General features: G+C 42.0%; 1 protein-coding gene across 1 annotated transcript; it reads right to left on the bottom strand.

The window, feature by feature from the left end:
* Window positions 1–1,035: 1,035 nt before the first annotated feature.
* LOC108282059 (zinc finger protein 433-like) lies at window positions 1,036–8,078 on the bottom strand. The gene is made up of 4 exons (XM_037727517.1): window positions 8,013–8,078; window positions 5,826–5,952; window positions 5,563–5,623; window positions 1,036–4,691 (listed from the first exon to the last, which is right to left on the bottom strand). Exons 1-4 carry the CDS (start codon window positions 8,076–8,078, stop codon window positions 1,769–1,771), a joined length of 3,177 nt encoding a protein of 1,058 aa, XP_037583445.1. The 3' UTR covers window positions 1,036–1,768.
* Window positions 8,079–9,691: the final 1,613 nt, after the last annotated feature.

Genomic DNA, 9,691 nt, shown 5'->3' on the forward strand with positions numbered 1-9,691 from the left:
CCGTCTCCCAAAAAAAAAAAAAAAAAAAACCCATGAGGAGAGTGAAAGCTATGAACAATTACCAGTGGCAACAGCTCTCCTTCCTGTATAACACCTGAGTTTTCTTACTGGAGAAGTTCTCAAAGAGTTACATTCCACCTTTTGGAGTTAAAACAATTTTTGTATATACCTTTTTTGTATTACTTTGACCATGGTCTGACATATACCTTAAGTTAAAGGTTTAAGAGGCCTATAGAAAGGGAGACATGTAAAGAGAATGTAACTTAGGTTCACATTTGTAATTACTACACCTCTTACATAAAACTTGGTGCTGTTGCAACTGATTTGTGGGGTCAGACATAAATAGCAAGTGTTCTTAATCACATATAATCAACCATAAATAAAAATAAACTGAGGCATTACAAAAAAAAAAAAAAATCACTCAAAATTCCCAGATAAGGGCAAGGTGCTTTTTCTCACATCAAAGTCCTGGGTGACACCAGTCACTACACAATGCAGGAGAGAAACAAGTTCCCATCACTAGTTGGTTTTCAGGGCAGTATAGTTAATTGTCAGAATGAATTGAGAACAGAGTCACTGCCAGCAGAACAATGCTTGCAGGCCGGGCGCAGTGGCTCACGCCTGTAATCCCAGTACTCTGGGAGGCCAAGGCAGGTGGATCATGAGGTCAAGAGATCGAGATCATCCTGACCAACATGGTGAAACCCCGTTTCTACCAAAATACAAAAATCAGCTGGGTGTGCTGGCGCGCGCCTGTAGTCCCAGCTACTCGGGAGGCTGAGGCAGAAGAATTGCTTGAACCTGGGAGACAGAGGTTGCCATGAGCCGAGATTGGGCCACTGCACTCCAGCCTGGCGCCTGGTGACAGAACAAGACTCTGTCTCAAAAAAAAAAAAACCAATACTTGCAACAGAGTATAGACCTTAACTCAATGAATAGATTAGGGAGTTCAGCATCAGAGTATTTCCAACCATGACAGTTTGCATTAGTTCTCTGGTAATCAATTTCTAACACATAAAATTTTAAAATGCCAACTGGAAATGTACCTTTAATGTGAAGCATCTGGCAACATCTCTAGAGAACTACAACTCTGAGAAAAGCAAAGTCAAGGGATTTGGAGAATACTCTTAATTTGCAAGCAGAAGAATCAGGAAAAATGGGCTGAAGCAGGTGGCCACACACTGCCCTGTGTGGTTCCTCTAATATGTGACTGATATCTCCCTTGTCTGTACCTATGATATCCATTTTTTTTTTTTGTAGTGCATTTTTTCAAGGTGCTGTTTAATGAAATCTCATTAAGATTGGCTATTGGTGAATTGTATCAGAACCATCTAAATACATCAATTTAATTGTCCCTTCAGAGGTAGCTCTTCTCAACTCAGAAATCAATTATCTCAGAGGTCCTTTCCTACTCTTTTTCTGTGTTTCAAAGGGACTGGGATAATTGAATGTATATTAACAGAATGTATCTCTTCATGTCTCTGACAGGAACTGGAACAAATGAAAGCTTCGCCACACTGTTTGCATTCACATGGTTTCTCTTCAGTGTGTGTCCTTCCATGATTTTGAAGGCTCTTGGCAGATGTGAAGGCTTTCCAACAATTCTTACATTCATATTGCTTCTTTCCAGTGTGCATCCTTCCATGTAAAAGGAAGATAAATTACTAAATGATTTCATATACCCCTTATATTTAGGATTTCTCTGTAGTGTGTCTTTTCATGCATTCAAAGCTCCATGGAAGATATGAAAAATCCTTTCCCACATTGTTTATTCATAGGGCTTTTCACCAGTGTGTGTCCTTTCATGTCTTCGAAGGGCACTAGAAAAACTGAATACCCTCCCACATTCCTTGCATTCATAAGCCTTCTCCCTAGTGTGGATCCTTTTATGATTTAGAAAGGTACCGGAACTGTAGAACCATTTCCCACATTCCTTACATTCATAAGACTTTTTTCCAATATGAGTTAGTTCATGTATTCGAAGGCCACTCCAATAACGATAGACTTTACCACACTGTTTACATTCATAGGGTTTCTCCCCAGTGTGAATCCTTCCATGTATTCGGAGGCTTGAGGCACATCTGAAAGCTCTCCCACATCGCTTACACTCATAGGGTTTCTCTCCAGTATGAGTCATTTCATGATATCGAATGGAACTGGACAAATTGAAGCCTTTGCCACACTGCTTACACTCATAGAGTTTCGCTCCAGTGTGATTCAACTGATGAGATCGAAAAGAAGCAAGAGAAACATAGCCTTTCCCACATTGCTTACACTCATGGGGCTTCTTTCCAGTGTGACTCCTTTGATGACGTTGAAAGGCACTGAAATAAATAAAGGCTTTCCCACATTGCTTGCATTTATGGGGTTTATAGCATTTCTCTCTAGTGTGCGATTTTTCATGTGTTTGGAATGAACGGGGAGAATGAAAGACTTTCCCACATATCTTACATTTATGGGGTCTCTCTCCAGTATACATATTCGTTTGTCTGGGAAAGCTTCTAAGATGAGAAACTCCTTTCCCATGTTGTTTATGTTTACAGTGTTTTTCACCTATGTGTGTCCTTTCATGTCTTCTAAGGGAACTGGAAAAACCAAATACCTTCCCACATTCCTTACATTCATAAGTCTTCACTTTTCTGTGACTCCCTTCATGTTTTTTAAAAGATGTGGGATTATCAAATGTTTTGCCACATTCCTTGCATTCATATGTCTTGATTCTAGTGTGGACCCTTTTATGATTCAGAAAGAAATCAGAACTATAGAATGATTTCCCACGGTCCTTAAATTCATAAGGCTTTTTTCCAATATGAGTTAGTTCATGTATTCGAAGACCACTCCAGTAACGATAGACTTTACCACACTGTTTACATTCATAGGGTTTCTCCCCAGTGTGAGTCCTTCCATGTGTTTGAAGGTGTGAGGGAGATCTGAAAGCTCTCCCACATTGCTTACACTTATAGGGTTTCTCTCCAGTGTGAGTCATTTCATGGTATCGAATGGAACTGGGCAAATTAAAGCCTTTGCCACATTGCTTACACTTATAGCGTTTTGCTCCACTGTGACTCAATACATGATATTGAAAAGCTGTGGAAGAAATATAGACTTTACCACACTGCTTACACTCATAGGGCTTCTCTCCAGTGTGATTCCTTTGATGACGTTGAAAGGGATTGAAATAAATGAAGGCTTTCCCACACTGCTTGCATTTATAGCGTTTTTCTCTAGTGTGAGATCTTTCATGTGTTTGAAATGAACTGTGAGAATGAAAGACTTTTCCACATATCTTACATTTATGAAGTATCTCTCCAGTGTCTATCTTCATGTGTCTAGGAGAGCTTCTACGAAAAAATCCTTTCCCATGTTTTTTATGTTCATAGTGTTTTTCACGTATGTGTGTCCTTTCATGTCTCTGAAGGGAACTGGAAAAACCAAATACCTTCCCACATTGCTCACATTCATAACTCTTCTCTTTTCTGTGACTCCCTTCATGTTTTTGAAAGGCTATGGGATTATCAAATGCTTTCCCACATTCCTTGCATTCATAAGGCTTCTCCCTAGTGTGAATCCTTTTATGATTTAGAAAGGAACCAGAATGGTAGAACGATTTCCCACATTCCTTACATTCATAAGGCTTTTTCCCAATATGAGTTAGTTCATGTATTTGAAGGCCACTCCAATAATGATAAGCTTTACCACACTGTTTACATTCATAGGGTTTCTCCCCAGTGTGAGTCCTTCCATGTATTCGGAGGCTTGAGGCACATCTGAAAGTTTTCCCACATTGCTTACATTCATAGGGTTTCTCTCCAGTGTGAGACATTTCATAGTATCGAATGGAACTGGGCAAATTGAAGCCTTTGCCACACTGCTTACACTCATAGCGTCTTGCTCCAGTGTGACTCAATTGATGGTATCGAAAAGAAGTATAAGAAATATAAGCTTTCCCACATTGTTTCCACGCATATGGTTTCTGTTTAGTGTGAGTTCTTTGATGGTATCGAAAGGTACAGAAACTAATAAAGGCTTTCCCACATTTCTTACATCTATAAAATTTCCTACCAGTGTAAGGCATTTTATGTCTATGATAGAAACCAAAAAAATGGTATGTCTTCCCAGAATCCTTACATAAATGATGCTTCCCTCCTCTGTACATTCTTTCATGTATTTGAAAAGAAGATAAGTTATTAAATGCTTTTTCACATTTCTTACATTCACAAGGTTTCTCTACACTGTGAGTTCTTCCATGCATTTGAAGTTCTGAGGCACATCCAAATGTTTTTCCAGATTGTTTACATTCATAGGGGTTTTTTCCCGAGTGAGCTCTTTTATGTTTATGAAAAGAAATGGGAAAACTAAATGGCTTCCCAGAATCCTTACATTTATAAGGTTTTTCTCCAGTGTGACCAATTAAATGTCTGTGAAAGTGGGGGAGATGGCTGAAGACTTTCTTACAGTATGCACATTTATATGGCTTCTGTCCATATTCCTGATACTTATATGGCTTGTGTCCAGTGTCAGCTCTGGTGTGCTTATTAAGGGATAAACGACCCATGCCAACCTCACACACATTCCTTTCACATGATTCTACTCCAGGAGTTTTCTTCTTCAGCATGTCATCTGGAACCTGGGTCAAAATTTCTCCACGCTGATGACCTTCGCTTTCAAAGAGTCTCTCTTCCATAAGACTTCTGTGAAAAATCAAAAGCACATTTAATCAGTTACTTTATCAGTGATTTTATATTCATTCACAAGTATTACACTTGCATTTTTAACATTGTCCAGCAAAGTGTAGGCTTTCTACCCTGTATGAATTGTTTGAACATGAATGGACCACATGCTCTACACAATGGCCCAGTCATATCTATTATCAAAAAATAGTGATGTGGGGCTTAATACTATTTCCATGTGAACGACTGTACAAATACAAAACCTCTGTTTTTTTTTTTTTTTGAGATGGAGCTTCGCTCTTGTTACCCAGGCTGGAGTGCAATGGTGCGATCTTGGCTCACCGCAACCTCCGCCTCCTGGGTTCAGGCAATTCTCCTGCCTCAGCCTCCTGAGTAGCTGGGACTACAGGCACGCACCACCATGCCCAGCTAATTTTTTGTATTTTTAGTAGAGACGTGGTTTCACCATGTTGACCAGGATGGTCTTGATCTGTTGACCTTGTGAACCACCCACCTCAGCCTCCCAAAGTGCTGGGATTACAGGCATGAGCCACCGCACCCAGCCTACAAAACCTCTTTGTGTTTAATTTTGTTTCTGAGTGAGACTCTTGCCCTGTTTCCCAGGCTACAGTCCAATGATGTCATCATGGCTCAGTGCAGCCTCAAATTCTTGGGCTCAAGCAATCCTCTGGTCTGAACCTCCCAAGGGGCTGATTATAGACATATGTCATGGTGTCCAGCCTATATCACAAATAAATGCAGGTTTTTAGAGAAAATACTCTACGAACAATACATTGGAACTCAGCTTCTTTGTCTGTTTCCTTCTTTTTAATATTTCCTCCCGTTCTAAAATTTTCTAGAGACACTGCTTTGTCTTGTGAATGCAGATTACCTTAGGTTGCTCCTGAAATTTTTGTACTCATTTTCAATGTTCTGGTCTTTCCATTTCTTCCCTGAAATACATACACAGATGCATAGGCCTGAATTAGTATAAAATTATGAAATAATTATTTGATTCTATGTTCATGATACACTGAAACATGCCTCATTTATTCATCAAAGTATTGCCCGTCCATATTCCAAATTAGTCAATAGCAAGGATGAAAGAGAAACACTTCTCTAATTCACTGAGGGAACTAATACTGTCACCCTTACCTATAGAGGCCAGGTTCCTCAAGGTTTCTTGCATCACTTCTTGGTACAGAGTCTTCTGGGAAGGATCCAGCAAAGCCCACTCTTCTGAGGTGAAGTTCACAGCCACATCCTCAAAGGCCAGAGAGTCCTAAAACATCACACATGTACAGAGAAGGATGGGTGAGACTGATAGCACTGGGCATCTATATCCTATTCCTAAGAGGTTCTCACGATGCTGTGGACTCCAAAGATTTCATGACTTGGTCATCAGACGTTACTTTGTGCCTATATTCACTTTCTTCCATAAAGCAATTCTGATGCTACAACTTAACCATGGGGTAAAGCAACAGCAGTACAGGAAAATGTGCAAATTTCTGGTGAATCCATATAGGAAGTTGTGCTGTCTCGGGGTTGCCCCTAATGTCTGTTTGTAGCGTGGGTCTGTAGCACTGCTGCAACAAAGTCCTACGAATTCACATGCAGAAAAAAGTTAACATAAGCAGTCTTGAGGCTGTATATCCTTGAAAATGTCTGTTCCCAAGTTTAAACTTTGATGATAGCTAGAAAGTAGATTTTTGTTCTAATTCCAGTGACAGAAACAAACCAAAAAGTAGATTTTATGAGGGGGTGCATCAATCTAACTGATAAGACAGTTACAAATAACTAAAAAGACAAAAACAAAAATGAAAAAACAAACTTATTAGAAGAAACGATTCTGGGAATTACTGCTTAGGTAGTAAAGCTACATTGTCATTGAATTGCTTAAAGTTGGATGTCAACAAGGTTGAGAGGTAAAAGCCCCAGGGTGCCCAGTTTTGGGTTTTTTTTTTTTTTTTTGAGACAGAGTCTCACTCTGTCGCCCATGTTGGAATGCAGTAGCATGGTCTCAGCTTACTGCAACTTCCACCTCCTGGGTTCAAGTGACTCTCCTGCCTCAGCCTCCCAAGTAGGTGAGATTACAGGTGCCCACCACCAGGGCCCAGCTAATATTTGTATTTTTAGTAGTAATGGGGGTTTCACCATGTTGGCCTGCTTGGTCTCGAACTCTTGACCTTATGATCTGCCCACCTCGGCATCCCAAAGTGCTGAGATTACAGGCGTGAGGCGTTGTGCCTAGGCAGGGCGCCCAATCTCAATGAAAACACAAGCTTTTATCAAACATAAAAACTTTTTTGTGGACAGGCTTGGTGGCTCATGCCTGTAATCCCAGCACTTTTGGAGGTTGGGGAGGGCAAATTACTCGAGGCCAGGAGCTCAAGACCAGCCTGGGCAACATGGTGAAATCCCGTCTCTGCTAAAAATACAAAAATTAGCTGGGCGTGATGGTAGGCACCTGTAATCCCAGCCCCTTGGGAGGTGGAGATTGCAGTGAACCAAGGTCGTGTCACTGCACTCCAGCCTAGGCAAGAGAGCGAGACTCACTGTATTCCAATAACATTTCTCCAAGATACATCCAAATGATCACAAGGCACATTAAAAGGTGCTTAACATCAGGAAATATTAGATGCACTTATTTTTTTGAGTCAGAGTCTCACTCTGTCGCCCAGGCTGGAGTGCAATGGCGTGATCGCAGCTCACTACAACCTCTGCTTCCCAGGTTCAAGCAATTCTCCCTCAGCCTCCCGAGTAGCACCCGCCACTATGCCGGGCTAATTTTTGTATTTTTAGTAGAGATGGGGTTTCACCATGTTGGCCAGGCTGGTCTCTTGGCTACGCCCCATGATCTTGTGATCCACCCACCTCAGCCTCCCAAAGTGCTGGGATTATAAGCATGAAACAAATACCACGCCCAACCTAGGTGAACAATGTAATTTTGGGTAGTTACTGAGTGTTTCCCTCTCATGAAAAGTATTCATCATTAATGTAATAAAATTTTAAATACAGTCATGTATGGCTCTGTGGGAAAATAAAAACAAAATACCACAGCTCTTTCAAAAATGTCAGGGTGGATGCATAATTGAAGACGTCCTTTAGAGAGGGAAAGTGGGTGTTTTGGAATACAGCAAGGGAACCAAATATTTAGGGATTGTCATCCCTAAAAAGAGCCAACAGCAGGAGTCTTACGGACTTCTTCCTTCCTTTACCAAACATGAGTCAGGCTGCTCAGAGCCCTCTTCCTAACTAGGTTTTATCCTTCTCCTGCAGAGCCCAATTTCATCAAAAATCCTTCTAAAGGAGTTCAGGGAGAATCCCCCCAAAACTTGATACCCAATCGAGTTCCATTTCCTCAATCCATGATAATTCATCAAGTTTCTCTTCCCTCTTTCGAGACATTGTCTCGTTCTGTTACCCACGGTGGGATATAGTGACGTCACCTTGGTTTCTGCAATTTCCACCTCCCAAGCTCAAATGACCCTCCTAACCTCAGCCTCAAGAGCAGCTGGGACCAAAGGTGTGCACCACCATACCCCGGTAATTTTTTGTATTTTTGGTAGAGGCGGGATTTCACCATGTTCTTCAGGCCAGTCTTGAACTCCTGAGTTCAAGCAATCCACCCACCTGAGCCTCTCAAAGTGCTGGGATTAGAGGTATAAGCCACTGCACTCAGCCTCTTTTCTTAAAGTATACAGCAGCTGGGTGGGGTGGCTCATGCCTGTAATCCCAGCACTTTGGGAGGCTGAGGTGGGCAGATCGCCTGAGGTCGGGAGTTCGAGACCAGCCTGACCAACATGGAGAAACCCAGTCTCTACTAAAAATAGAAAATTAGCAGGGCATGGTGGCAGGTGCCTGTAATCCCAGCTACTCAGGAGGCTAAGGCAGGAGAATCACTTGAACCCAGGAGGCGAAGGTTGCGATGAGCCGAGATCGCACGATTGCATTCCAGCCTGGGCAACATGAGCAAAACTCCATCTCAAAAAAAAAGAGGGGTGCAGGGCTGGGCGTAGTGGCTCACGCCTGTAATTCCAGCACTTTGGGAGGCCGGGAAGGGCGGATAACAAGGTCAGGAGTTCAAGACCAGTCTGACCAATATGATGAAACCCCGTCTCTACTAAAAATATGAAAATTAGCCAGGTCTGGTGGCACATACCTGTAGTCCCAGCTATTCGGGAGCCTGAGGCAGGAGAATCACTTGAACCTAGGAGGTGGAGGTTGCAGTGAGCCAAGATCACACCACTGCCCTCCAGCCTGCGAGACAGGGTGAAATTCCAAACCACCAACAAAAGAAAAATGAAAAGAGAAAAAGCAAGTATACAGCACACGGTATTCCCAGTATTACCCTCATGCAAGTAATAACGAGACCCAATCCTGGTTAGGAAATGATATAAAAAAAGATCAGGTGCATTGAGGCTGGCATGGCCATATGCTTTTCAATGTCTTACCAGTGTGGTATCCTTTGAAACACAAAAGTTTAAAATTTAAATGCAGTCTAAATTAAATACTTTTTCTTTGTTTGTAGTGCTTGTATTGTCACATCATAGAATCTTTCCTGAATCTATGATCATGAATATTTTTGAGTGGCACACTGTAGCATCAAGAGGGTAAGATTATCCCTTGTTCCCATGGGAGAATGAGAATGGTTATTTGAATAATTCTGCAGGCTTCCATAGAATTGAAACCCAACGGCCGGGTGCAGTGGCTCATGCCCGTAATGCCAACACTTTGGGAGGCTGAGGCGCGCAGATCACAAGGTCAAGAGATCAAGACCATCCTAGCCAACATGGTGAAACCCCATCTCTACTAAAAATATAAAAATTAGGCTGGGCGTGGTGGCTCGTGCCTGTAATCCCAGCACTTTGGGAGGCCAAGGCAGGCGGATCACTTGAGGTTGGGAGTTCAAGACCAGCCTGACCAACTTGGAGAAAACCCATCTCTAATAAAAATACAAAACTAGCTGGGCGTGGTGGTGGGTGCCTGTAATCCCAGCTACTCAGGAGGCTGAGGCAGGA

The sequence above is a fragment of the Cebus imitator genome, unplaced genomic scaffold (genome assembly GCF_001604975.1).
Source record: "Cebus imitator isolate Cc_AM_T3 unplaced genomic scaffold, Cebus_imitator-1.0 Scaffold234, whole genome shotgun sequence".
Taxonomy (NCBI): domain Eukaryota; kingdom Metazoa; phylum Chordata; class Mammalia; order Primates; family Cebidae; genus Cebus; species Cebus imitator.